Consider the following 25,377-nt stretch of genomic DNA (forward strand, 5'->3'; position numbering starts at 1 on the left):
ACACTGGGTGTACGTTTCCGAAGGCGAGCTTTTTTCCAATTCAAACTTGCTCGAAACTGTGGAGAAAAATAATTGCGCTATAGGTATATACACGCTTTCGCAGAGGCAAATACACTCTCTGCCCCGATAGTATCACCCGTGTACACTCTATATCAGCCGGCGCATCTTCATCGTATAAATCTAGGAATCGATCACAGATACAAGTACACGGCAATAATCTCCGTCGATACACGATGCTTCCTCGATCCATATTTCTCGCTCACCCCGTATAACTGCTCGCGCGCGCGGATTCGAAGGAGGAGTACAGCAACAGCCCAGGCATTCAAATAAAATAAGCGTCTCTTCTCGACACCGCATCACCCGAGGGATTAGCGGAGCCGCCACCGCCGCAAGTTTTACAATATATGCGTGTATGCGTGAGTTGTGCGTATTATATGCGTACGCATAAGAGAGCCGCAGTGACGTTTGTTGCCTTGAGTTACGTACGAGATTTCAGGCTTTCAAAGCTCGCGCATGATGCGTACTTCGATGCGGGAGAGAAAGAGAGCTGTAAACTCGGAGGTGAATTAAATTTCAAGAGATTTCCAGCACACGCGAATCATTATTTTCGAACGCGTTCGATCAAACAGCTCCTATACATTATACAGACGTGAGAAAATCAGCTCTCTCACTTCATCATTCCAATCGGCAGTCGAATTATGCTAATGAAAGAATAACTGCACCAGCACAAAGGGCCGACTCGAGATGGAGAACACGTACGCGCGCGCGTTATCGACACGTCTATGCGCTCGCAGCTTCCTGAACAGTTCTCTCTCGGAATAACGCGCGCGCACTCGGCTGATCGGGCGCATTATCCCTGTGGAACTTCCTGCGACCGCAGTGCACGTGACCGGCAGCAATGGGGAGTAGATGTACATAGTATACGTGTAGTGCGGATCGGACAATGATGCAGCAACGACGTTAGTGGAAGTAATGCGATCGCTCGCGCGAAAGATAGCCCCGAGGCGCTTCATCCCTCGTTAGGGCGCGCGCGACAATGCGCTCATCCGGCCGGAGGGGATTAGCATATCAACGGGGCCGTAATTAGGCGACTCGATCGCAGAATCGACGATCTATAATGCGGCTTATTTGCTCTCGCAGTTATGCCACTCTGACTTTTGCTCGAAGTAATTGGTGAACTGTAGTGTGTATCGTGGATTTTCTAATACCTATCGCGTTCTTTTGTCGCGTAACTGCTTTGGTGTATAGAATGTAACGATGTTATATCCAGCGATAAGAATTAAAATTCCACGGTGTACAACACAGCGCGCAGCCCTTTAATCCAGCAGCTCAGCGTCAAGCTCGCGCGCGCGAAAAAGCCGCAGAGAATTCAGCTTCGTTCAATTTTCGCTCTTCAAAACTCTCTTCTCTCGCTCTCTCTCTCTCTCTCTCTCTCTCTCTCTCTCTCTCTCTCTCTCTCTCTCTCTATCTCTGCGTACATTCCGCCTCCGCAGCGACCGCTGCGGCGAATTAAGGAATTTTCTACCGCGGAAGCGCACGCAGTCGGCGGCGGCTTTTTCCAACCTACGTGTATATACCTGTGCGCGCGCGTAGATCCGTCCCTGATGACAGGGAGGACAAGAGAGAGAGAGAGAGAGAGAGAGAGAGAGAGAGAGAGAGAGAAGAGAGAGGGACATTTATTACAGTGCGCGATTCGCAATTACAGGGCAGAGCGCACTCGGCTCTCTCTCTCTCTCGTCGCTTGTCCTCTCTCGCCTCGCTCTCTATGTCTATCTGCAAGAGGACTCTTTCTCTCTCTCTCTCTCTCTCTCTCTCTCTCTCTCTCTCTCTCACTGCGATGGTTTATTTCATCTGTGCAGCAGCGACACGATCGAAAGTTACGTGGCTCTCGCTGCTCTCTGATCTCCATTCGGCGCTTCGGATGGGGTGGGTTTGAAAGAAAAGGCTGATTTGGATGGGAGGCTTTTGAATTCAAGCTTGAAAAGATACGAATAGTTTATAACTCACTCACTTAAATAACTCAAGGAGAAATACCGTCGTATTTTCGCCGAAAAGTTAAAGATAAAAATAAAACGAGTTCACCGAAGCGAAGCTCCTTACACGTCCTTATATACCCAGCGTCGATTCCTCCCTTCACCTTTTCCGGATAGCGGAGTAAAAAGCTACATTGTGCCTCGAAGGGGTATATGTATGCGAAAGCGCGCCGCGCTTGTACACCGAAAGCGACAAAGCAGAGAAAAAACCCACGAGGAAAAGGGAGAGAAAGGAAGAAAGTACGCCACAAGGGTCTCTTTCTCTCTCTCCTTCTCTCTCTCTCTCTCTTGCGAGCGGCTAGATTTATTACCTCGAACTTCCGGCCGGTCCGAGCATTACCGAGATTAACAAACGCGCCGAGCAGCCCTCGACCTTTTTTTCCATAAAAACGACCTTCCGATCACTGCCGCTGCTGCTTCGACCCCCTCGAAGCCATTGCCGTGCGTACTGCTACGGAACCGACCAGCGAAAAAACAACTCGGAGCTAAAAATTCCAACTCTGCGAAAAAAAACACTCGTTTAAAAAAAACAAAACCCAAGCTACATATCGCGCGATTCCGAACAATCGCGGAAGCTCAAAAGAACAAGCGGTTCAAGCGTCCGCGGCGACTCGTTACTAAAAGCCTCCGATACGCCGCGCTAATTACAATAATCATATTCGAGAGAAGCACCTCTCTTCTCTCGCTGCGTAAAAATCTATGCATATACACGGGCATTGCGCATTAGCATAGAGCCTTGCGCGCGCGCGGATTCAGCGGGACGAGCTCAAACGCCGTTAATAGTTTCCGAACTGCATATAACACAGCTGCGCACGCGCCGTTATGTGTAATTGCGGCCTTCTCTGAAGATACGCGTGCCCGGCTCTTCAACGCGGGTAACGAGAGCGAGATAATTATACGCGAGAGAGCGAGCGGTCTGCTAAGCATAAATAGGTCGTCCGCGAGATGAGATCTTCCAGTTTTCGGAGGCTGTGGGGGCGATCGAGAGAGAGAGAGAGAGAGAGAGAGAGAGAGAGAGAGAGAGAGAGAGAGAGAGAAGCTCTCGGCGATGGAATAATAATGTCTCGTGTGTGTAGCATTATCGGTCGCCGGCGATCTTTCGATTAAAAAATCCTATTAGGCAGCGCGAACTTTCGGTGTGTTTATAATGTACGCGAAGATACTTTATTATGCGCGCGCGTAGCTCTAATAATCGTTCAAGGACGCGCGCGGGAAGGGACTTTTGGGTCGGTTCTGTGAAGATTCGTAATCATTCCGAGAAACTGCAGCGCGCGCTATCGGTTCATGGAGATCGATGTGCTATTAGATGCGGCTATTAGTATTTTATATGCAAATTCTCTCGTTGATGAGATCAATCTTTATGCTCGCATCAGTGATGTATAAATTAAATTGAAAAAGGTGCGAACGGAGGAACGAGGCGATAGGTAGCGCATGGGTACTTGCCTGTAACTGCAGTCGAAATTTGCGATTTAAGTCTAGATATATGAGCGCGGTGGGCTACCTTCGACGAAACAGCCTTGTTTGGTCAGCTGCTTGGGCCACTCTTGCTATAACTATCTGAGACTCTCGAGACAACGCGTGTATGATAATCTTAGGATGACGTTTCACATATGTCCTTCATTTGCAATCGTATTATAATGTGAAATTTCATAACTGGTCATTCAAAACCAATATGTTCAACCTTCAATATTATAAACCACTCGATATACTAACGTATACAAAGCGCATCGTTGCACAAAAATACAGCGTCGGTGTATCATATTATATAGTATATACACCCGGAGACTCGGTCGCACCCACGCGCGTCTCCTACTCCCGCATATCTACTATATCTATATGCGCAGTAATGCCCGAAGCGGACGATTCGCGGCGGTATCAAAGCCAGCCCCGGATGATTTATCAGCGAAGCGCGTGTGGCGGGAAAATGATACAAAATTACGCCGACTTGTATGCCGAGATCTACACACTGCATGTAAACGTGTACGTATAGGTATACCTGCGCGTGTTTTTCACATGCAGATAACGCCGCGAGTTAGTGAACGAGAGCGAGTGTGTGCAATAACAGTGCTCGATTCGAAGCTTTTCGTCGTGGATGAGCTAACGCGATCATAAAGGCTGATCAGTATTATAGGAATGTGTGTCATTAACGTATTTTTATCTATACACAAGATACGCGAACAGTTAGGAAGGCAATTTGCATATTAACGCAAACGTGCTCATTAACGCGCTCCATCCAGATAAGCCCGCGTGCGAAACTTCCAAACCTTGAAAGACAGTATTCCATCAGAGAGATCGATTCCCCGCCGTCGCCTTGTTGCATTGCACATCGCGCGATTTCAAAATATCAAGCGCATCGATCGGACGCATAAACCGAGATAATAATTCCATTCGCTAGAACAGCTCTCGCCGCTCTTGAATACAGCGGAGCCGCGGAGATTTACGAGAGCCGTGTTTATGCAAACAATAAACGCTTTCTGCCGAGAGTATAAGAGAGCCGAGCTTGTGCTCGCGTCGATCGCAAGTTTCGCGCTCGTTCTCCCAATGATTCACCATCACACGGGGGAGGGTAATGGAGACGAATGCGGCCATAACTCCTCGTTCTCCGCTTCTCTCTCTCTCTCTCTCTCTCTCTCTCTCTCGTCTTTGCGCAGCGTAGAGAGCGAGCGACGAGGATGAAGAGACCTCGGCGCCGCGGTCGTGATGCGCCGCGAGAGTTCTCTTAAACGCGCGAGGCTTTTATTACGAGCCGGATGAGCCGCGCCAGAGAATTTGTTTCGCGGTGTCGATGAAGCGCTTTTGGCTTTCTTTTTTTCCTTGCGGCCTCTTCTTTATTTTATACTCGTCCATTCCGTGCGCTCGAAGTATTGAAATTAAACGGGCGTTAGTTTTAATTTAATCCAAGAGAGTCTCGATACAAACAATGCCGGAGTTGCAACAGCGAGTGGTGTAATAATCATGTGACGTGTATACGTAAGTGGAGCATCTCGTCGTAAAAAATCGCTCTTGCTTATACGCATGTGGAGGGAGAGATTAATTTATATTAAGTGATTACCCAATTCGTCGTTAAAATATACAATTCCCGATAATCGGCGATCATTATGGTATAGTCCTCGGGCACGCCTGCGCGGCAGCGTGAACGTTATATGGAGAGAGAGAGAGAGAGAGAGAGAGAGAGAGAGAGAGAGAGAGAGAGAGAGAGAGAGAGAGAGCGGGCGATCGTACATGAGCGTCACGTCGACGTCCTTAGCGGACACAGAGAGAAGAGAGAGCGAGAGGAGGCTGATAAGTGATCGAGGTCGTCGGTTTCTGGAAAACCTGTTGCACCGGCCACCGGATAGATGCAGAACTGGACGTGTATACCAGGAATCGATTTTGCTCTCCAATTCTTTTTCTTCGTTGTATACGTGAAGAACGAGTACGCGGCGCGTATGTGTATACACCGAGAGGCAAGAGAGTTGTTCTATCTAGGTATAGTTGGCAGTACGTATAATAAATGGTAAAGATTTTCACTCGCTCAGCAGCGCATGCATATCCGAGGCGTATTTGTACATTCAATTAAAATGACTAAACTCACACTTAGTCTCGCTAAGAATCTCTCACCACACGTAGCAATTATCGTCGTAGCTTTCGGAATCTATACTTCATCGAACGCCTCGCTGATGTATCGACGCCCATATCCAACCGTGCGCATTATAAACCCGACGAGGCAGGCAACCTGGAAGCCACAGGGCGATGTAGGCACCCGCAAAAGAAGGAAATCGTTATTTCACGTACACACATGACTCGAGAGAGCGATGCGGAAAATAAAAGACGCGCTCGCGGTTTGATTATAAGAAAGCGAGCAGAAAGCTCGTACGAGGAATCGTTAGCGCGAGTCGATCGTCTTATATTCCTCCCGCAAATTCGTGCGCGCATCTATCCGGTCACTTTTTTTTTCTCTCGACGCGAGTATGTACAGCCGAGGAGGAGAGAGGCCGATTTCACGAGGGCATTACCGGATAATGGTACGCAATTTCTGGCCTCTTTGCTTTCGAGTGGTTTCACACCTCGGCGCGCGAGGCAAAAGGTTAAGCCGTTGCCTGTACGTGTGTGTGCGGATGCTCGAAGCACGCCTGCGCGCACGTTGCGGGTAAACCTCGTTCTTGACGCGAGCGCGCGCGCGAGTGGAGGATCGTTTTGATGCCTCGAGTGCTTTCGATCCTCTTCCAGCCAAGAGCTCGAGCCGCTTAATGGATATCAAATGGACGAGCGATGCGTGAAGTGTCTTTTCGTATACAAAATATTCCGTTATAAATGGATTTTCGTCGCCAAGCGACTATCCACGTGCAGTGAGAAAAAAATCTATTAACCATTACACAATGATCTTGCAGAATACTGCCGAGGGATCCGACGAGGAGAAGCACCACGACACCGCGAGGGTATATTAAAATCCGGCCTGTGTCCTTTCAGCTCCTAATTCATCCTAATGCGCCTCTATTGCGTCCATTGTGCATCCTCGTAAATGCCCCACGCGGACACGGCCGAGGTTATACCGCCGCCGAGGTATAGGAAGAGCGAGCCACCCGTCGTCTCGAGAGCCGTGATTCCCGGCGCGCGAGCCCAGCGGGTGTCGCGCCGCACGCGAGAGCTGCTTTGCGCTTGTGCCGATTCATGCCTCCCGCGGATACACACAGTGTCGTTTTCTCGGTTTCGGGGGAATATCTGATACAGCCGATCGCTGCGCACAAGCGATGGTGTTTTAGATTAGGACGGATCGATGTTGGATATAGCGAGGAGAGTAGGTGGGTTCGATGTGACACCTCATTTCGATGCTTTGTATAGCATGGCAATCGTTCTTTTTATCAGAGAAAACACTCGCTGAATACGGATGAACGATCGAAATCAATCCACAGTTCAAATCCAGGCGCATATATAGGATTTCAACGGAAAACACACCTCTCGCGTCAACGAGAGAGAGCACGTACGCGCGCGATAGTTCGCGCGTCGAGCCGAGCTTTATGCGGTGAGCCGCGGATTAATTGATTAGCCGGCGTTCTCTCTCTTGTAGAGAAGCTCGTGGAGAACAGGGTCGCGGCTCGAAGCCGCGGGAGGTCTAACCACGAGCGTGCGTGACTGCGCGCAAAGCCATACCGCTAACTGCCTGCAGATAGCGAGGTTGAAGTGCGCACGTCGCCGCTTTCGTGCTACCCGGGAGTATAACTCGGTTTATTACGCCTGTATATGCGGTTCGCTCGTTCGATATAACGTGTGCGCTTGACTGCAGCGGAGAATCTCTGCGACTGTTTCAATGAGACTAAAAAGATTTTTCTGAAAGAACGAACATATCTCGAGTAAATAAACAGGGATACGCGTGTGTGTAAGATATCGAGGCATCGTGTTTGTACGTACACTGTAAAATATCGGATATTAGTCGAGAGATTGGGTCCGGAGAGAGCCAGTTCGCTCGATATCCATTAGCTTTTATACGCGCATCGTACACCGGAGAAAAAGAGACAAAAAGAGACAAAAAGAGACAGGGACCCACCTGGGAGATGCCACCAGTAGATAAGCAGCGGATGAGGGAGGAGGTAGACCGATCGAGCGCGCGTTACGATAATTAGAAAATTAAATCGTCTGCGTAAGGCTCTATGAAACCGCTGCAAACGAAACAAACGAAATAAAAAAGCACGCATACGTCTACACCAAGCTGCTTAAATTCCCCTTAAATCAAGCCTGCCCAATAAACCAGAAAAAAAGCATCGAGCGATCGAATCTCGCGCGGAAGTGCGCCAGAGCTGCCGGCGTTTCGCGCAGCGAATTCGAGCGAGCATGCGAGTACCTACCACGTAATATATATATATATATATATATGTGTGTGTGTGTGTGTGTGTGAGTGTGTGTGTGTGTGTATCAGCTAGAGGGTCCGACGAAAATCCAGCAGCGCGGCGAGGATGGGCGCGCGCAGATAATGGTAACAAACAGTCTTCCTTCCTGTACAGAACGCGTCTTCTCCCTTATATACTCTTGTGCGAGGGCCTCGATGCATCGCGCGCGCCGGCGATTTCCGTATGCAAAATTGAGCCCGTACACGCAGACGATGGATGGCTGTGCATCACGCTCCGAGACGTATTAAAATATCAGAGGGAGACGCTCTCTTGCTCTGCTCGCATTAAATCATCCACCCACGGACACGCGCGCGCGCGCGTCTCGCGGCGGTGATGCATTTTTTTCGCGGTGCTATCTTTGGATACGATCGCCGGGACCTCGTGCATGTGTGTGTACATGAGTGCGCGATTTACGAAAGGAGACTGTACAGCTCGGTGTAAATGACGTTTATTTTGAAAAAGGAGTAGCGCCTCGCGATCGGGTGTGTTTTTATTTTCGGCGGTGCAGGCTTTCTTGAGAGTTGTTTATCTTATACTATATGAGGCGGGAAAAAAAAAGTATGAAAAAGGCCGTTGCGTCACTCCTCTCTGAGAAGACTCGTATAGTCCCTGTTCCTCGAGCCACATTGCAGGAGGGATAATCGTCCGAGAGCGATTCTCGGCGGCCGCGCGGGCGCAGGTTCCCACATTTTGCCAAAGCCACCCCCGCGCCGCCGCGGCGATTCGTCTGCGGAGCAGCGGCTCCTAATCTCTTCATCTCTCTCTCTCTCTCTCTCACTCTCTCTCTCTCTCTCTCTCTCTCTCTCTCTCTCTCTCTCCTTCCTTTTTGGCATACATACACAGACTCGCGTGTACACCCACACAAGCGCGCGATCTCGCGTTTCGCTGGGCTCCACACGCAAGACGTATGCGAGGTTGAGCAACTTCTCGACGTCGTTTTTTGTGTCTGGCAGGCCCTTCGCTCTCCCTCTCTCTCGCGCTCTCTCTCTCTCTCTCTCTCTCTCTCTCTCTCTCTCTCTCTCTCTCTCTCTCTCTCTCTCTCTTACTCGCGCATACGGGTCCACGTCGCGCGCGGGGCCCCGACGCACGATTTAGTGGCCCTAATTGCAGGGTTGCGCTATTTAATTACCGGGTTCGAGGACCGCCGCGCGCATATATATATACCCTGGATACGACGAGCGCCGCGTATCGACTCTCTTTCCCTCGCGTCGCTTATGTGTTCGCTCTTCTCTCTCTCTCTCTCTCTCTCTCTCTCTCTCTCTCTCTTCACTTCCTACGCGCCGACGTCATCTCCCGCGGGTTTCGCAGTATACGTGACTGTGTGTGTGTGTGTGTGTGTGTGGAGCTGAGCGAGGAGAAGATGCTGGAGAAAGAGAGAGAGAGAGAGAGAGAGAGAGAGAGAGAGGTGAGAGAGCGGGCTCTCGATCCACCTACGAGGAACGATCGTCGATTTGAGCGGATAACGTGCGAAAATCGCCTCTCAATTGCCTTGATTCGAGATGGATTTATGTACCCAGTGAAAAGTTACCTCCCTCTCCGCTGCTTGCTCTCTGCTGTAATACTCGCCGACGTCTTGGGCTGATGTGTAGCGCTAGAGCTGTGCGCGTGGAGAGGGGCCAAGTTTGCGTAATCACCTCCAGATGAGTGAGTTACGACGTTGTTTTTCGTCATTTTTTCTACTTTTACTGCGTTTATGATACTCATGCATATTTGAACAATTTATATGTATCGAAAAATATATACAATCGGATATAGTTTTAGCTGCCATCACCCTTTCGGATCTTTTCAAATAACCTTCGAAACAGCAACAATACGCAACTGAACCTCACCGTATGTAACGCAATAATTGCAGGCGCCGCGTGATAAACATCCTTGATCCCTCAACGAGATCCTCTCGTATACACTCTACCCTCGTGACACGAAAATCGGCGGCTCTCTCTCTCTCAGCGGGTGAACTTTAATTTTCATCGCGCGCTCGCGAATCCTCCCCCACGCGAGACGAGGCTCTATAAAGCACGCGTCTCTCGTTACAACCATAAACATTGTACATGCGCCTGTAATCGCGCGCGCGCGTGTGTGTACGTATATTTAGAAGAGGCTCACGCCGCCGTGAGCCGTTAACAGTACGGCGGCGGCGCTTCGCCAGTTCCTTTTTATTAAACGCCACTTCGCGCTCGTTACCAGGCCTCCATTTTATTTCGCACCCACGCGATATTTTACTCTCCGGGGATTCCCCCCTCTCCAGTCCTTCTCAGCTCTCCTCCACGGGAACGCGAGTTCAGCCTCTTCGGACGTTCTTTTAGGCTTCTTTTCTATGCAGTCTCTAGCTTTTTCGAGTTTGTTTTTCGTTTCTCGATATGCAGCTGTCTCTTGGACCCTTTTGCCTACAGCTCTGTAAACCGTCTGTAAAGCTTTCTGAAAAATAGACGATCCTCAACTACTTACAACTCGAACGAGAAATCCCAAAATCAAAATCAACCGCATGCGTCATAATTCAAGCAAATAAGTGCGTCCATTAAAAAAGCCAATACAGCCGTGCCCATTTTTATCTCCGCAGTTTACCTCCCCTCCTTTTCTCCGCAGAGAGAGGTGTGCCTCCTCGTGCGTATATACCTCTGCAGGCTTGCACCCGGGTGCATATATCAGCGTCAACTCGGCCTCTGCGGACCAGCCACCATCTTCTTCTTCTCCTCTCGCGAGCGAATCGGACGCGAGCGCCATATTGGTACCACAGTGTGCGAATGCGCGGCCGCGATCGGTCATGTAACGCAACACATGCGTTATATGCCGCGCCTGAATTCCAAAGCTCCGCGATTATCCCTCTTCAATTACAAGCGAGGGTCTTTGGTATATGGGAGAGGAAATGCAACGTTCGTTTTCATCGATGCTACATGCGTAAAAGTTTATTTGTACATATAGCGACGCGAAAGGAAATGCTGGATTTATAATTGATTGTAAAAATCGCGAGTCGCGACAAAGCGAGCTATATGTGCATTCAATATATGCAAGCCAATAACACTCGCGGAGCAGTCTATATGCTGGCATAAAACATTTCCAATGCAATAACTCAGCCGGACCAGCTTGCAATTACGCGATTAATTCCCTCTGTATTTTACATAATTGTCCTTATAATTATGACAGAGACATTTATATGTGCGCACTCGATATAAAACGCTTCCCTGCACAAGAGCAGAGTGCCATTCATCAAGCCAATGCTCTCTCTCTCTCTCTTGCGAATTAATTAACATACGTACATACACTCGCAGTTCACAATGCAAAAAACTCGAAACAATCATATTTCAAGCGACCTCTCGCACAGGCATAATTAGCGGGGCGCGATAACGCGCACTTATTCCATTAGCCGGTTTAAGAAAAATCTCGGCATTTCCGTGCAGTCTATGTGCGTATACACCGTCGGCTGAGAAAACGAGAGAAAAGGGACGGACATACGCACACTACACACGGCGTCATAAATCTTGTCAATGAAGCGAATCGTGGAAACGTGCCACACGCCTACCCCGGCCATATACGCTGTGTATGCAGTGCTGCAGGAATTTTTTAATCGCTGCTAATAACAGGCCTGGCGACGACTAGCCCGATAAAGCAAGACCGACTGCCAACGCTCTCTTTCTCTCACACACACACACACACACACACACGTATAACACGTATAACACGCTGTGCAGCTACCAAATGATTGATAAGTCCATAAAGTTCTCTCCTTTCGCTTTCGGGGGTCGCGCGCGCGCGCAGCTTCTTCTAATACAGGATCAGGTCTTCTCGCTTGCAGTGTATAGCCGCGGGTGACTTCCGTGACGGGATGATGAGCGTGTCCCGGAATCATCGTCGTTATTACAGACGCGCGCTAACCCCCGTGTAATGCGAGGTTCCGCGACGAGGGATCGTCAATGCCACTGCCACCGGATTTCCAAACTGAAGAGCTCGAGAGCAGCTCCTCTGTAATTCGCGGCGAGAAAAGAGTGGGAGAGAGATGATGCTGAGAGCGCACTTGCCGAATCGCTCTCGAGTGATTTAGCGCTACCGATCGCGAGCCAGCGATTATTATATATAGCCCGAATGCTTTATGGCTGAGGATTGCGGTAGAGAAATAGTTTTCGGCGATTAGCGCGTTTCTCTGATGTGGAATGCCTGGATTGTTCGATTCGGCTGGCCGTTCGTCGCGTTTTCGTCTAATATAGAATGGATTATTCAAGACGGATACGCTGCGCTGACTTTCGACGGGGGTTGCTGCGTGAAGCGAGAGTGCAATTGAATTGATATGCATCTGCGCCTATCGGATTCGTTCTTTGTGCGGCTGATTTATTGGCTTGTGTACGAGGCTATTTCGATCGGGACGAATATCCGCGTGATAAGGAAACGCGCGAGATTTTTCTTTGACGAAGCATAGTAGAAGAATGCTGTAGTATATTTATATACGCAATAGCCAACGCAGCAATAGTTACAGCATGAGCAGCCCAAGCAGTAGGCCAAACAAGGCTGTTTTGGCATAGATAAAGGCCCACCGTTATATCTAGCCTCGCCGCGCAAATCAAGTCGAGGGAAACAGAAAAGCGCCTATGCGCCACCTATCGTCGCAAGTCAGAAAAATTCGAGCGCCAGTGCGAAAGAACCCAGTCCGAAACTATTTTGTTTTACGCGATAAGCGCGCGCAAAACAGGCGTCGCGGCAATTAGCAAATAAATTAGCCGGAGCCCAAAAACAAAGCTTTAATTTGAGCCCCGCGCGCGCAGAAAAAAATACTCGTATCGCCGAATCTTTTTTTCCAAGCCGAAGAGCTTGGACAGCACGGAGAAAGAGAAAGAGCGAGAGAGAGAGAGAGAGAGAGAGAGAGAGAGAGAGAGAGAGAGAGAGAGAGAGAGAGAGCAAGAAAGGGCTGCATCTCGCGGCGGCGTAGCAGAAAAATATGGCAAACATTGATTTACAACGTGGCATTTTACGGTCCGAGAGGTGAAGGAGTCGATTAGAATGAGAAGCGGCTCAGCGGCGGCAGCAGCAACCCCTATGGGAACATAACAGAGCGAGCGCGAAAGAGAAAGAACGAGAGTTTTAATTGCAGACTTCGCGTGTGCAGCGTCGGGGGAGGCAGCTATATTCTTCTTTCTCTCTCGCTAGTAATGCGCGCCGTTCGCTTCTCTTTCTCTTTTCTCCATCTCTCGCTTACCCCTTCCCTCCCTTATAACTCTTTCTTACGTTTCACTCTTTCCTTCTCTTTGAGAGATACACCTAGTGTGTGTGTGTGTGTGTGTGTGTGTGTGTGTGTGAGTGAGAGACTCGCTAGACGGCGAAAAAAAATGAGACGACGAGAGGATGGATACGCGCTTATAGATATAATAACAGAGCACGGCGCGCGCCGCGCGTTTCTTTCAAAAAGAAAGGAGGGCCATTCCGTCGTTCCGTTCATTTATATAGATGCTGAGCTGTATACGTGTGTATGCGCGGGTACAGCGTCTCGGTGAGAGAGAGAGTGAGAGAGAGAGAGAGAGAGAGAGAGAGAGAGAGAGAACTGCATATAGCGCGCACACGGCAATGAGGTCTTTAAGTGGATTTCCCCCGGTGTGACTGATGTGTTTGTACCTGTGTGGAAATTAAACGGAGCCTCGTGCTATCTGCGCTCGCCCGAGGCTAATTCGCGCAAATTCAATGGGCTTTGATTGAATTCGATTTGCAGAGACGATGCGGGAAACGTGTCGGAAACTCGGTTCATGTCGTAGTGTATAGGGATACGTTCCGTCGAATCGAGTCAAAACACAACGATGTATGGGCGCACTTTTTAGCCGGCAACCCCGCAAGGAAATGCATCATCGGACATTAAGACGCTCGAAGCTTCTTTTTTTTCCCTATACTATACCCAACCTCGTGAACCGAAGAACACACACGCCGGCGCATCATCAGACTCGCGCTAATCAATCACCGGCGCGTTCTCTCTTTCGGAAAAGCTGCCGACAAGAGCCGCGCGTATATAGGAAACGCACGCGCGGCGCCACCTGGCCGGATGCAGATATTCATCTTTGTGTATAATACAGCGTATAGGTACCAAAGTATCCGGAGTCTCTCGAATACGCTCGCCGAGAGGCTAATTAATCAGCGGAGTCCGATGACTGAGTGAGATACCTCCGCAGAGTATACACCGGAGAAACAATGAGAAGGACGTTCGCGTATCACTTCGCGGTGGTACAGCCCGCGATTCGCTATCTCCGTTGGTTTAATGGAAAATCCAACGTTTACATAGCTCCAAGGTATATACAAGAACGAACGGAGGAGGTTCCGCTCTCCGGTGATTGAGATGTAATGATGCGAGCAATTTCAGAGAGATCCCGGATACGCGCGCGTGCGTCGATTCTTCATAAATCACCGCGATGATGCAGCGGACAATTAGAATATTCTCGGGTCGTTTTTGCGATTTTTATACGCGTACCGCAGCTCTAAAAATGAACGAGCGCGCGGATTTAGCCATATACGCGGGTAATCTCCTGCTCCATTACCCGATACTGCCTACGCTGATGAGCAGCGCGATTACACGTCGTGAATGGGTAATCGAGCTGGCTGTACCTCTCTCGGCGGCTCTCGTCTTGAAAGAGGAACCCGCGAGGAAGAGGAGAGGGGATCGGAGCGTTTTTTTCGCCTCGGCGGTGCTTCCCTGTGTGGGAATGATACCGTCGGCGAGTGTATTGTGCGGAAGGCAATCCTTTCGCAACTTGGATACTCTCTCTCTCTCTCTCTCTCTCTCTCTCTCTCTCTCTCTCTCTCTCGAGGATGAATGAATCGACGACGTTCAATGGAAGTGACGCCCGCGCGAGGTTCCCACTGGCTCGTGTTACGCGATATTGAGCTGCGAGAGTATGAGAATACGTACCGTTTCATTCATGGCCGATCGAGCGGAGAGGAATTAGATCCAGAGGCTTGTGAATGACGCGCTTTCGAGATGTATGACGAAGATATGCGGCTGGTATCTCCCGAGTAATGAATGAATCGTTTCGGTGCGATTCATTTTCAATTATTCAAAGCCTCGATTCAGCTCTGAATCAAGAAGCAAATTGCCGAACAAGAAGAATGTGCGAGCGATCGACGGGGAAAAGTATCCTTTAATTGCAACATCCCCTCGCGATCCTCGAAATCCAATCGATGCTCTCCCACGCGTCTCTTCCCCCGGTTACAAACTGTAAAGAAGGCAAATAAACAGCCAGAAACGAGCTCTCTCTCGCGAGAGTGCAAAAAAGAACATGAGATCGTCGAGCGAAAAGTAAGAGAGAGAGAAAGGCAATCTCCGCAGCGCGAATGAAGCTGCAGCGCGAGAAAAAGGAGAGAGGGCCTTCTCCTTGCTCGCGCGATACATCCCGCGACCACGTGATCCGCGGCAAGTTTTAATTGGCCGCGCTGAGGAACACACGCCGCTCGTGTGTGGAGGGAAAGGAGGAAGCACACACGTACACCGTGGAGTAGGTAGAGGGGAAAGAAAGAGACCTGCACACATACACATGGGTATACACGGGGAGGGTTGCGCGCACGCGGGATTAGACGAGATCCCATCGGTGCAGCTCCTTCTCTCTCTACATGTGCGCCAAGACCGAGACAAAGGCGAAGGAAGAGCGAGCGAGAGGGAAAAGCGAGCCGAGGGCGGGCTCGCGAAGCTTCGGCCACCCCACCACACACGCGGCTCCGATCAAGCGTCGTGTGCTGCACGCATACTAGAAATAAAACGAGAGAGAGAGAGAGAGAGACAGGGAGAGAGAGGAGCTCGACGCACGAGAGACAAACGTGTACGCACACGCGGATCGGCCAGAGCGAAAGAGGGAGAGCTCACGCACACACAGACACAGGCGCGGAGCCGAAGATCCGCCTCCGCCCGAGCGGAGGATCGGCGAAAAAGGCACCTCAGTTATAATTGTCGGCCCTCGAGAGCCGCACTGACGCTCTGCGCCGGCTGATTCACCTCTCTCTCTCTCTCGCTTGCTCGCTCGCAACTAATAATTGTAACACTTATCTCGCACCGATTGAGGCGACGCTCGGGTGTACTAGACGTACCGGAAGTCGGAGCTTGCGGAGTGATTGCGACTTGTTGTTGTTCTGGTGCGATTGTTTTTTTTTTATCGAGTGACCCATACGAGTGACAGGAACATGCTCTGGAGCATCGAGGATCTGCGAGCTTGAGGACGAGCTTCGAGATTTTTTTGAGATTGTTCTTTTCACTGTGATTTCGACCATTGACGGGGGAGAGAACTACTGGAGGATGAACTGCGCCTACCAGTATCCGCAAGCGGTGCACCCGCAAAGTGCCATGAATGTGCATCAGAGTATGCCGCAACAGATGCATCATCAACCCTCTGACACCGAGTTTCTCGAGGTAATTTGGAAATATGTTCTTTTACTCTGAATCGATTCTGAAATCAGTGGCCGGTAATTCGTTTATAAATTATTCAAAATACAATTTCGTGCGTAGGTAACATGATAATTGTAATAAAATACTATAGGTTCATTAACTGTATGACTTGCTAGTGAAAATTTCGAGCATAAGGAATAAATTGAAACTAAAAAATTATTCGTCCAAGCAACGCACTAATAATCACACGCCTCGACAAAACTGACAAAACATTCGTTACACTGCTACAGCGAGCCACACACGCGCTACCTCATTTTTCGGGAATGCCTAATTAAATTAAAGCCCGCACATTTCCGGAAACCCTTCCACCCAACGGCGTGTCTCTCGTTATTACAACCGGTAATAACACGCCTCCAGCCCACTAAACCCTGACTTTGACTAATCGCGTCTCAGCGCGCTGGCGTTGCAAGCCTTTGAGACCACTGGCAATCCTCTCGGGAAAAAAAACAACCTTATTAAACAGCCCATTTCCTCCGCGCGTTTCCGAAAATTTTGAAAAATCCTCCGCTCGCCCGACCGATGTCCTCGTTAATCATCCGCTCCTAATCCCAATAATGCTACCGCATGCGCGCGCGCGCGGCAGAAAAACGCCGGCGCTGACAAAACGGCCGCTCGTAAATAATTTCCCCGAGCAGGGTGGCGAGCGCGTCCGAAAAAAAGCATCGGCGCAGCATCTGCTCGCTTCGCCAGCCGTTGAGTCTATCTTTTTGACGGAATCCCGTCTCTCGCGAAAACGCACTGAGAACCTTTGGGCTACGGCGTCCTGGGCGTGACCGGGTCCTGCCCTGCGTTAATTGTTCATCTCCCGTCGAATAGTCGCGTCGCGCGATAGATGCAGCAGCAGCTTACTCTCCCTGCAGACGTATCATCCCTCGCTGTTTCGGCTTTAGATTCGCCTGCAAAAACCCAATTTGTCCGATTGCCAATTGGATCGACGCTCGCGCGTGTGTGCACCCCTCCGATTCCTTCTTTTGATTTTATTTTATTTCGATCGAGCTAGACGACGACGTCGCCGGCGACGTGAAATATTCCCGATTGGGTAGCGCCGCTGCGCGGAGGGCGAGATTTGCAATTCGGATGCGAGGAGGAAGCGGAATCGGAAAGGGTTTTATTTGCACGCCGCGAGCGTTGGGAGCCGAAGCTTCTTTCGATGTGAAATGGAAGATATCGTCGGCTTTTTACTTATGCATTCGATCGTGGGATTCGTTTTATGCGGAGCTGGCAAACAGAACGAAAACAAGCCTCCCGCGATGTTTATTTGATTTCGGCTTTGATGTGTCGCTGCACGAGGGCATGATATTGCGTGTCGTATATTGAAAAGTAAAATTTGCTCAAATGTAAAAAGGCGAAAATTGTAACATAGCATTATAAAAGTTAAACTTCACAACTGAAGTTATAACGTAAGCAGCGCAAACAGCAGACCTTGACAAGTAGGTTGACACAGGTGACACACCTCTATATCTCATTCCAGTTTGCAAATTTTGTTGAGGGAAATGAAAAAGCGCTCAGGCGTCACCTATCTTAACTAGCGGAGAACTCGAGAGCTCAAACGGTTGAACTCGAGTTTTTGACTCTCACACCTCTAACGCGGCCGATCTTTTTTCTCTCTCGCGCGCATTCAAAGTGCATACAAAATAATGAGGAGATGACGCGCATAATAGGATATGCGGAAGAGATTCGCGCTCGCCGGGCGAGAAAGAGAGACGTAGCTGGGGGATATTAATACAAGGGCTCTCGATGCGTAATTATAGTGATTATCGTATTGCCGTGGGGCGGTCGAGGGCGTCGCTCAGTTTGCACGTCATTTTGTAATCCCGCTGCAGCGCCGAAACATCCGCGCGCGCGCGAACTTCGACGCGTCAATATCGCTCGTCGATATGCCGCGCGTGCGTGTGCAGCCTTTTTCCGGAATTTTATTAAATTCTGAGCGAGATCAGAGACGAGGAATTAATCATCGACTTAACGCCGAATTATGTGCATACGGAATGAGTATATACAGGGTACTTAGGGCATACATGGTTTCGCGTAATTATGTGTATTTTGCGCGCTGTAATTTATGGACATTTTATGCGACGCGACCGCTGCGGCTGCGCTCGATATTATATTATATATAGGTGTATCGATCTCCGACGTATCATTATGCCAAACGATATTCTCTTCTCACCGTCGATTTCTGAAAGCCTCGTTTTCGCAATCGTCGAAACGGCAAAAAATACCCTCCAGCATAAACGAAACAGAAAAAAAACAACGAGAACGCATGCGGCCAAAGAAGTCCTGACACAGATATCGTGCAATTAAAGCTCTGATAATCCTCGGAAAAACTGCCGTTCGATGCATCACGCACATGAAAAATGAGTCCTCGCGCGGTCTCACACGTAAGGTCTATATCGCTTCGGAAAACGAAAGAAAACAAAAAAAAAGAGTCGCGCGTACAGCGGATTCTCTCCTTTGCGGAAAAATCGCGCACGAGCGCGCGGCGACAGATCTCGATGCGTACAACCGGCAATTTTCCGACAATTAGCCGCGTTGCTGCATTACCTCTTTTGTACTGCTGGCTTAATTGTCGCTTATGAGCCTCTCTCTCTCTCTCCCATTGCCTGGCTTCTGCTGCTGCTGCTGTAATTATCGCTATTATCGTGTCATTATGTGCTGGGCCGGCACGCGCGAACCCACGGATGCACTTTGCACACGTCGATGCGTTGCAGCGGTGGCTTCGCGCGCAAAAATGCCTCTGGGGAAGAGATATGGGCTCTCTTCTTGTGCTGTGTGCGCTCGAAGCTGCTGTTTGCCTAAACGTTACTGGAGTAATGAGTATTGCTTCATGCCGTTGAGTTTTTAGCGCTTTCGGTGCATAGTGGTTTGGAAGATAATCGTAAAAAAAACAATACCGAATATAGAAAAGACCCCAAGTCAAAATCTCAACGGATCGCTTTTCCAACCGTGAAGCTCGTCACACGCGACAGCTGCAAAATCGCCTGAGGAAATAAAACGAGGGTGGTGGTGTTGGCGGTGGCTTCGCTTTAGTGGTTTTCGCCGAAGGAACGAGAGCAAACCAAGAATCTCCGACAGCGATTGGTCGCTCGGATGTTATATACGACGGGCTCTCCTCTAGCCAAGCGCGAGCGCGCCTGGGACGATAGGAGCCGTAAAAAAGGAGCGCGAATGTGGGCCGCGAGAGTTATAGAGTCTCCGGGACGAACACTCTATAAATCTGACGACGTACGAAGAGACGACGTCGGCGGTGAGTGCAGCGCGCGTCTTTCCTCGGTTATACATGTATATACATACATACAGCTGTGCTTCTCCGACGGGCAACGAGTTCGTAAATCAGCTGAGGTTTGACTTTGCTTCGTCTCTCTCTCTCTCTCTCTCTCTCTCTCTCTCTCTCTCTCTCTCGTACGGAGAGTAAGCTGACTAGTCTGTATGTAGGACGTGCTCTGGTGCTTTCGATTTGCAGCGAGAGATACACTCGAGTTGCGCGGCGTATGCGTGCACCAGTGCGAATACGTATGTGTATTTTCGTTTGTTTAAAAATAAAGTTGGAAATAACCGATGAGATAAAGGCAGGCGATTGTAAACGCGGCGTTTTGTTCCTCTCATCTCTCGTCGGCGGGAATTTTCTCGTTATGAAGAATCTATTATCTTGACTCATACAATACACATCAGTAATCATAACGACTTTGGTGTTGTATAATGCGAAAAATTAATTTTCTCGAATCTATTACAGACGTATCCGATTCTCGCGAGGATTATTTAGTTCATCGTAATTATATTCGTTCACCGACAAATTCAACTTATATACGCGCAGCGACATGGTCTCGGCGGACGAGCATATTGTATTCAATTCATTACACACACGTCGCTCATTGTTATTAGTCGGCGTTCGATCGATCGTGTTCGGATTACTGTAATTGCGAAAGAATACTTTAATTAGCGCGATTCTCGGATATATAATTGCAGAAGGAATAATTGTCTCCCCGCCGTGAATAAAGAGTTCGTCGCGCGCAGAACACGATACTTTAAGTATACACATCGCGCGTACGCACGATTCTGCGCGTCTCTCTTGAAAATCGCCGAGTAATTAAAAGGTAATTAAAAGAAAGTTCGCGCGCAAGTAAGAATTTCATTGAACCTTAGTTGAATGCTCTCGAGGGGGTCGTGTAGATACAGTAATGACACGTGTGTGGGACGGTATAGGGACTGCTGGAAAAAGTCGTATGAAGACATTATGTTTCGCCAAATTGTGAGCTTGCCGAGTTATACGCGATCCTTGTGATTATTGAAGTAAACAAAATTTATATGCGTAAAAATGAAGGAATAAGCGGCGTTAAAAAGTAGGCGGTGGGTGAATTCAGCCATTACTCGATTATTCAAATGAACCAATCAAACTTGAGTAATTGCTCGGTGGTTTCGAATCTATTATCGCAAAGTGCGCGCAAGAAATCATTCACCGCATGACTCGCCGCACACATGACCTGTACGAGGAATGACGGTTAAGCCGCGCATTCTCTATAATAACTCAATTTCTTTCATTAAATCATTAGAACGCAAGTGCTGACGTGGGATCAGATTTTTTTTCTTGATTGATTAAAAATTCTAGAAAATTATTTTTAACGCACTTCACAAACAAATATATCTGATGAAATAAACGAGACAGGTAACAGGCCAATCTCCCTACTGAAATCGATCCCGCGCGCATATCGAGTTAACACAGCAACTATTCGCCGAGCACATCCTCGGCAGGGGATAATTTGCTTACAAAGTAGATAAAGAAGCGCGTGTGGCTCGGTCCCGTCGCGTCTTCCGCTAAATGGAATTTACGAGGGCTCTCGGTATACACAAGTACACGTAAGAGGGAGACCGTGCAATCATGAAATCACGAGGAAAGGACTACGCTGAGGAAAGGGAAGCTGCATAATCAGCCATCGAAACGCTTCTCCGTCTCGTATACTCGCCGTGTATCTATAGACGTTATTTCCGGCCGACGAATTGTATTAGAGAAGCTTGTGTGTGTGTGTGTGTGTGTGTGTGACGAGAAAATTTCGCTGTACGTATAATGTGCGCAGACATCGGCTCGGATATATGTAGTTTAATGAATTCGCGATGCTACGCTGCCGGTCGAAATTGCAGGGCTTCGGCCAGATTGTTGCTGATTGTTCGTCATTACGGCCTGCTGATTGTATGCTCTTATTTTGGAAGCCGATTGCTATTTCCCTCGCTCGTCAGTGTCCTTTTGCGGTTGGGAATTAAATAATCGCAATTTTTCAACGTATAATGTGCTCTGTACTCGGCTGTTTCGATTATCGAGTCGGCTATATATAGCATCCTACGTTATTTTTAATTTGAAATTCAAACAAATCAGAGCTAGTTATATATTTCGGTGAAACCAGTGCAATGCCGTTTCCGGATTTCTATAGCAATTGTTAGCCCATCGGCATCTCCGCACATGGCAAACTAAAAGCCCTCACACCGAAAATCTCTCTCTACACACACCTACATGCCTCTTCTCTCTCTCTCTCTCTCTCTCTCTCTCTCTCTCTCTCTCTCTCTCTCTCTCTCTCTCCGAAGCACAGCCGCCCTGTCATTATCCGCCCCCGTTGGCCGCGCGATGCCCATTTTCCCTTTCAACCCCGAGAGCGAGAGAGGAAGCGAAGCCGCCGCATAGTCTGCCAATCAGCGATCCGTCATTGAAAGTCGATCTCGCGTGCGCGTGTGTGTGTGTGCGAGAGAGAAGAGGAGGGAGAGGGCGCGGGCCAACAGAAGTCGATAAGTATAGATCCTGTCGATCGCGCCGGACGAGATCGTGGGGTATTAAGGAGATTTAGCGCACGGGACTCAATCACTGCGGGCCGCACTTCGTCACGTCATTTTTCACCCGATTTTTGCTAATTTGCCGCCCTTTTTGCTCGAATTTGCCCTGTACTGGTATACCTCTTGGCGATGTTGTTTTTGGCCGGGTTAATAGGCCGCTGCTTCGAGGTATATTCGGTTGCGACGTCGCCGATGCTTATTGCGCCAGCACGCGACGTATGCAGCGTTTAACGTGATGTAATTGGATGTTATTATTTCTGTGATGATGATGTTCGATTGCGGTGTATATGCCATTGATTTTTATATGATATTATAGCTTCTTTTAAGCATAGCATTTTGCTTTTTTCAATTTTTATACATCTAACGTTTGTTCTTTTGTTTTGTGTTACAGGTAAGTCGCGAGAAATCGATTGATGCGGACTTAGCCCAAGAGTAAGTCCAAACGATAAAAAATTAATCATCTAATCAAAATTCTCTGCACGACCACTGCTAATTTAGTCTAAAAATGTAATATTAATACTTACTTAGCTTGTAGACTTCGATGTGAAACCTGTTATATTTTTATATAATCCCGTATGTACAGTCGATAGAGCCAACAGTAAATCAAACAGGTTCTCGGTGCGTTGTATCACTTCACGTTCCCGATCCTACGAGCGATAACAATAATTACCCACGCACGAGCAGAGCATATTCTCTATCCTAAAAAACTAATAATCTCAAAAAAAAAGGAATAGAATAAACGACCTCGTAAATAATCCAGCCACAATACCCGTCCGTCCTCCCCCAATTAGGCCAATCGACGTGCGTCTTTTTTCTCTCACAATAAACGCAAAGCGCGTCATTGTGTCTCTCTCCTTTATCCGTCGATTGCGCAATAATTCCGCGTTTTCCACGCACCCGCCCACACAGCGGTTCCTTTCTTCGACTCGAGTCCAGGCACGGAAAGTGTGTTTCTCCGCGCTGGCCTCAAAGCCGCGCACCATCCCCTTTTTTGCCTCACTTACCGTCCGAGCAGCAGCAGCCCTTTAGCCCTCCCACAGGCCTTTCTGCCTGCGAGGAGAGCGAAGGGTCGAGTGTGCCGTGGTCGTCAGCTATCGCACCTTCCTTTGTCGGCGCGCGAAGGCACTGCTATACTGCCTGCAGGGGATGAAAGTGTGTATCGGCAAGTGACACGCGATATTCGCATCATCACCTCTTTCTCACTCGCTCGCGCGGGCGATGAGTAACAAGCCCTACGGCTCCTTGTTTTCACGTCGAGAGGCTCGTTGTGTTTTTTTTTTCACCCGAGAGCAGCAGTCGGGGGAAATTGTTTTTCTCGCGGGCTGAATTGATGCATGTACTCGGCGCGTTTTTCACTCTTGACGGCTGATTCCGTGTTTGATTTCGCTGATTGCGGGATCAGGATGGATGCATAGGCGTAGGGTCGATGTTTTTTGTTGTTGTATTATACGTACTGCGCTCGAATTGCCTGTAAGAGGCTACTTATGATACACTATGCAGAGATGAATAAGTCAAAGAAGTTTGTCACTGGATACTATAAGTTAAGTGCGCATTGTGCTCAGCTATACACAATCGTATATAAGATTTCAGAGATCGTCGTTATGATAGTGATTCTAAAAATAATGGCACGATGATCATAGGATCAATATAAGTAATTACAGCGCATTGTAAGTAGATAATTCGAGGCAATGAATCATAAAAAGCGTCGTGTGATGCGAGCTCTATACCCGGCGAGGTATTAATTACTCGCAACAAGATAAAAATATGTTGGCTAATTTCGCTGTTTATAACATTCTTCGTTTATTGCATTTCCATCGAATGTAAATTCTAAACAGCATTTACGACATCCGATACTTCGATTACGTACATTAACCCATTACCATCGATTCTCTCCAAAATCCACAAACCCGTCGCACGGACTAATAAACAAGATCCTCTCAATCAATCAGTATAGGACACATTTCGAAAGCACACACTAACTCGCAGTGGTGCCGAGCAAAGTGTCGAAACTCTCGAGCCGCGAGCCGAGGGCGTAATGCGGCTACGCTACGCCACTGGCGTTATGGAAGATAATTGGCCTCTTCCCCTGCGCCGCTGCTGCTGCATCGGCGGCGTTGTGTGTGTGTGTGTGTGTGTACGAGTTACCTCCACAGTCTCGCGCGCATCCGTGTGTTCCAGTCGGCGAGAGATTTGAAATTCAAAGTCCTCGATTAAAAACGCATTAGAATCTCATAATGCGATCTCGAATAGTTAATGTACCTCGACCGCTATAGCGCAGACTCCAGAGTTGGCTCTATCCGGTCAAACTATCTATGATGTGTGCGTGTGTGTGTACACATCTCGCAATTTCTCGTAAGAGGAACTCGATGTATCTATACGGCGATCCTTAAGCAGTCGGTAATTTTCTGGGAATATCATTAAACTCCCCGGGTTTTTTTCGAGTTGGAAGAGGTCAAGTCTCGCACACAATGGATGTAATGGTTATTGCGTGGTTTGCCTAAATTTCAGACGTGTTTTATACACAGCCGAAATCGCAATATTGAGAGGCAATAAAAGTTGACATAATTCCTTATGAGATTATATTGAACAAAAGAAGGTCGAGCGTATAAACGTGGAACGAGGTAAACTTTCGAATTCCAGCCGGTGTATTACGGGCGAGAAACGGAGCCGCAATAAGGGAGCAAAAAAGCCGAGAGGAATTCGTCACGGATAATGGGCGCGATAAAGTGAATAATCGAATTGCTAAAAATGCAGCTCGCCGGCGAGGGAATAAAGCAGAGGAGAGAGGGTAAGAGGCCAAAGAAACGCACAAGGCTGAATACTCTGCAAAGCGAAGAAAAAAGGGGTGACAGGTGTGAAGGGTATAAAGCCGATGCTTGCGCTTCGCAAATTTTTATACACACCTCCAACACATCTCTTATCCCATATGCAGAAACTTTATCAGTCCACACACATAAGCTGCGCGCGCATTCGACGTTCCTCAAGCTCCGGCATCGGCGAGACGTCTGCGCAGGAGAGCCGCTTCGCGCACACTCTACCGGCGCCGCGAAGCAGCGCGCCCTACCACGTCGCTCATCCGCGAGAGTGGGGCAAACGCTGCGCACACACACGCGCAATAGCTAGGCGCCGCGCTCGCTCCGGGGGCGGCTGCGAGGGGGCGTCAACCGATCGACTCGCGTTCTCCGCCCTCCGGAGCTCGGCCCCTTTTTTACCCCCCTATACGCGGCTCCGAAGTATACTCGAGAGCTCGCTCCTGCCGCACGACGGGGAA

The 25,377-nt window shown here is 48.8% G+C and overlaps 1 protein-coding gene across 2 annotated transcripts in view; it reads left to right on the plus strand.

Annotated features, from left to right (window-relative positions):
- The window catches only part of LOC100122473 (buttonhead/sp8-like), an 88,579-nt gene that overhangs the window by 42,348 nt on the left and 20,854 nt on the right, over positions 1 to 25,377 (plus strand). The window contains exon 1 of one of the 2 annotated variants that reach the window (XM_031927764.2): positions 15,840 to 16,259. The exons of the other annotated variant lie outside the window; for it this stretch is intronic. Coding sequence (XP_031783624.1) covers positions 16,146 to 16,259 — 114 coding nt within the window. The 5' untranslated portion in view covers positions 15,840 to 16,145. Of the gene's footprint in view, positions 1 to 15,839; positions 16,260 to 25,377 lie in introns of those variants that run through there. 2 annotated transcript variants of the gene reach the window in all.

The sequence above is a fragment of the Nasonia vitripennis genome, chromosome 3 (assembly GCF_009193385.2).
Source record: "Nasonia vitripennis strain AsymCx chromosome 3, Nvit_psr_1.1, whole genome shotgun sequence".
NCBI lineage: Eukaryota > Metazoa > Arthropoda > Insecta > Hymenoptera > Pteromalidae > Nasonia > Nasonia vitripennis.